The sequence below is a fragment of the Epargyreus clarus genome, unplaced genomic scaffold, assembly GCF_041222505.1.
Source record: "Epargyreus clarus isolate Ecla_fem2 unplaced genomic scaffold, WU_Ecla_fem_2.2 ptg000013l, whole genome shotgun sequence".
Taxonomy (NCBI): Eukaryota; Metazoa; Arthropoda; class Insecta; order Lepidoptera; family Hesperiidae; genus Epargyreus; species Epargyreus clarus.
The window spans coordinates 4,518,848-4,523,571 of record NW_027332221.1 but is presented as its reverse complement, the minus strand read 5'-3'; the positions used below and the strand labels follow the sequence as shown (position 1 = coordinate 4,523,571).

The following is a 4,724-nucleotide window of genomic DNA, read 5'->3' as shown; positions in this document are numbered from 1 at the left end:
TATGAATTCGGCGTTATGTAATCAAAAGACACAGTGACACTCTTCCCACTTTTTGTTGATATCTGTAGCGTATTGAGTTCGAAATTTAAAATAGCATTAAAATTTTTCAAAAAAATCTTGTCCTAAAATTCCTACAGTTTTGCATGGTAACTCTTTAAAAACATAAAATTTATGATGAAACTTTACTCCGTTACGATTTAATGTTAAGTAAACAAAGCCATTCGATATCACATGTCCACCTATTCCTTTAACACTAAGTCGCTCATTATGGAATGGTATCTGTAAACTTTGAATGCAAGCGAATTTGATCGCAGAAATTGATGCGCCGGTGTCGATGAGCCAATCATGTTTACATTCATTTACTTTAAAGGTAACTTTACTTAAACTGTTACATGTGTAAACATATTCAGGCTCGAAAAAACTGAGTCAGAGTTTCTTGCTCTAATTCATTTTTGGTATTGTTTTCCTGAGTCGATAAAATGTTTATGTTGCTATCTATAGCATGACCCCTACTACGGTTAGCATAATTACCTCTACCACGAAAACCAACTCGGCGATTATTTCTAAAAGCACCACCACGTCTCTGGTGCGGTGGCGTCTTCTCTGCTGGACTTTGTTGCTGGTGGGACCATCTAGAAGGAAAAGCCCCCCTATTTCTAAAATAATGAAACCCTCTATTGTACGTACCTTGAAATCTTCTGGGTTTGTTGTACTGCATAGGGTGCTTATACATACCCATGACGTTTGCAGAAGTGGATGGGGCCGAGAGCTCCTCATCCATTGCTGACTGTACAGCGTCAGATAAAGAGCTGAAATCACGCGCAGCGATAATGGTACTGATACGACGATTTCGCAATCCATCAGCAAATTTTTTAACCGCGAGCTTTTCATTAAGCGGACGTAACACGTCATAATTTTTTGTATTTCCATCGGCTTGCGAAATTGTCAAATCTACGAATAATTCTGATAACTCTCTACCATAATCTGAAATAGACTTCTCATTTTGCCTACATTGTTGTAACTTGGCGTGTAACGCTGTGTAACTTTTTTGTGGCAGTAAAATTTTCCTCATATCCTTTATAAGATTATCAGTTGTATCATAGCTTGATGATAATTTTAGTTTCGCTTTCTGAGAGAGACGGCTTTTTAATACAAATTGAATGAGTTTCTTTTTACACGTCTCGCTACCCAACACCGAACTATAATATTCGACACCTTCAATTAATTGTTTTGTTGTGTCATCATTGTCATTCATAATAGGTAATAAGCTTAATGCTATTTTTAGATCAAAACTTTCGTTAGCCATTTTTATACTTTGACCCGAACAATCTGTTTTAGTACATAAATCTAGAATTTCTTGATATATACGTCGGAATTCTATACTAATTTTATTTATTAACGACTGTTGTTCTCTATACAATTTATCATTTGTCAAAATATCACATACAGAATTATATTCACTATATATCTTGTTTGCTTCCTCCTTTTTTATTATCAAAATGTTACCTGTTCTACGAGAGGGACCAATTTTCATGAGATATGTCCGAATTTTTCTTAAATTATCTACTAGTTGAATTAAATCTTCTGCCATAATATAACAAATCCATGTTTACTTACTTAAATATTTCAACCCAATAAAGGAGAAAATAAACAATGAACACGATAGTGTTTTCAATAATATCATTACAAACGATTATATGAGTAATGAGTAACTTATCAATCTAAAAATAACATAATATAAATTTTGCACACCATAATAACTTATTGTCCCTATGCCGGTATAACTAAGTACAGAACAATAGTTTTATTATATAGAGTTATATAAGAAAAAAAAAAGATCGCGCACATTTCACTCACTTCACAACACTTATCACCACGGGGTGGGCCGTCAGACCACGTTTGCTGGGCGTTCTTCACGACGACGCAGAAGGCTCACGGTGCGCCGCAGCTCGCTAATCTCTATACTCCGCTGCATCCAGTCGTCATGGCACTTCCTGTAGAAGCGGCACAGCATGGCTCCAACCCCCATGAATAGGATCACGCAAATTGCAATTAGAACATATGATGTAGTACTAGCATGCTTCATTAATTGTTCCGTAGATGCACTATTTCCAGCTCCATTTTGGGCGATAATTACCTCTTCACTTTTTGTTTGTCTTCCACCCATATTTTTAATTTTATATTAACGTTAAGTCCATATTAAAGTTCATATTAAATCCACTTTTATTGTCCACTCAAACTGACGAGACGGTGTCGGTAACCGTTAACCGCGCACGCGCTGGCAGGGTCGCCATGTAAGGATGGTGCTGAGAGGTAAGTGAAACGTCCGAGTGCTGAGTAAATACTGTTTTATTAAGAAGAGCGTTCGTTAATATATACTACTATTACTAATTATATTGACCAATATTACATACACTACAATTGACTGGACTGATATGTATTCCATAATAGACCCCGAGTTAGTTTTGACATATTTTTATGACAAAATTAATAAGATTTTCGATGAATGTGTACCAATTAAAATTAAAACAGTACACAATAATACCAGGTTCACTTACCCAGTCTGGTATACGTCGGAACTTATTAAAAATATTAAAATCAAATATAAATTACATAAAAATTACAAAAAGAGTAAGTCACAGAAAGATTATATGGAATTCGCTAGGTATAGGGTTAAAGTAAAGGAGGAGGTCAAGCAGGCCCATGATTCCTATAGAGACCGGGTACAAAACCATCTCGCATCGGACCCGAAAGCGTTTTGGAATTTTATGAGAACTAAAAAAGGAAATTGTAAACAAAATAAATTGATAATAAACGGGCATACTCTTTCTGATCAGGAAAGCGCGGAAACTTTTGCTGAGTTCTTTTATTCCGTTTACAACACAGAGTCGGCGAGACTAGATGTATCAGCGTGTATGGCGTCGCCGGTGGCTGTTGGGAGTGGCGGATCATGCGTCGATCTGAATTTAAGCCTGGCGGACGTCTGTCGCGCGCTGGTGCGGTAGCCGCCTAAGCGGTCCGTGGGGCCCGACGGCATACCACCCTTCGTCTTTAAAGATTGCCGCGCCACATTGGATGAGCCACTGCTGCACATCTTCAATGTCTTCCTCTCGACTGCAACGTTTCCTAATCGGTGGAAGCTCACTAGAGTGGTTCCTGTACCGAAGGGAGGGGGAGGCACAGATGTGAAGGATTTTAGACCAGTTGCGCTTTTAAGTACTCCAGCAAAGGTATTTGAGTCAGCCCTTCATTACTCATTATACGCTCAAGTAAAGCCCTATTTATCGGATGTGCAGCATGGCTTCCGTCCGGGTCGAGGAACATCTGGGAATTTGTTAAATCTCATGTCACGAGTTGTTCCAGTTGTTGACGCCGGGAGACAGGTAGATGTCGCCTATTTCGACTTCCGGAAGGCGTTCGATGTGGTCGATAATGATGTCCTGTTAGCAAAACTGGCTGGCGTAGGCTGCACGCCACATACTTTAAGCTTTTTCGCCAGCTACATGCGAGACAGACATCAGTATGTCGACTGTGGCGGATGTCTCTCGGAGCAGTATCCGACAAGATCAGGCGTCAGTCAAGGCAGTAACTTAGGGCCCCTCCAATTTATCATTATGATAAATGACTTGCCAGAGGTGGTCCATGAGTCGACTTGCCTCTTATTTGCTGACGACCTGAAACTGGTACGCGAAATAGGTGACGTAACGGATTCAGCTGGACTGCAGAGCGATATAGACCGAGTGGTTGAATGGAGTCACGAGAATAAGCTACATTTTAATGTGGCTAAGTGCTCAGTGTTATCATTCAGCCGCTCGCGTGGCCCGTATCATCATTCGTACTACATCGAGGGGGAGCCGCTCCAGCGCGTCACAGAGGTGAACGATCTCGGAGTGCGCTTCAGTGCTGACCTTAACTTTAGAGACCATATAACCGAGGTATGCAAAAGGGCGTACCGCAACCTGGGTTTCATATTACGGCAGTCAGGTACCTTCACCAACATAAGTGCCATACGCGCCTTATATGAAGCCTTGGTGAAGAGTCGCATGGAGTGTAATTCGGTTGTATGGTCACCGAGTGAGATGAAGCACATAAATACCATAGAACGCATCCAAAAAAAGTTCTCGCGGCATCTGTTTTTAAAATTGTATGGGGTGTATCCGGGGTACCCGCTGATGTACCCCACCTTATTCGTTCTTGGTATGGTCGGGTACACTAAATTAGAAGTGAGGCGAGCGATTTTCCTTGCCCAATACCTGTTTAAGGTATTGCGGGGAAAATTAGATAACCCAGCCGTCCTCCAGCAGTTGTCGCTGTATGCGCCGGACAAGTGCGTAGAGCGGCGCCGTCGCCCGCAGCTGCTGGCACTGCCGCACGCGTGCACCAACCTGTTGCGTCACGCCCCTTTGACGCGAGCGCTGCGCACGCTTAATAAAATTCATGAGCAAATTGATTTGTTTAGTTGCACACTGAACGAGTTCGCAAGAGTCGCGTTATATGTTGTAGAAACACGTACTGATATTTAATTGTGTTTAATATATTGACTTAAATTTATAATTTGATTTATGTAATTATCATATTTGATTATCGACATTTTTTTTTTGTAACATATAATAATTTTGATTTTAATGTAATGTGGAAATTAAATAATGATTATATAATAATTAATAATGACTGACGTAAGTAACAATGTACCTACTTGATTATAAATGTACCAATTAATCTGA

The 4,724-nt window shown here is 40.1% G+C and overlaps 1 protein-coding gene across 1 annotated transcript; it reads left to right on the top strand.

The window, feature by feature from the left end:
* The first annotated feature begins 3,614 nt into the window (after positions 1 to 3,614).
* On the top strand, positions 3,615 to 4,523 carry LOC140746743 (uncharacterized). Its single transcript, XM_073078841.1, has one exon. It carries the CDS (start codon positions 3,615 to 3,617, stop codon positions 4,521 to 4,523), a length of 909 nt encoding a protein of 302 aa, XP_072934942.1.
* Positions 4,524 to 4,724: the final 201 nt, after the last annotated feature.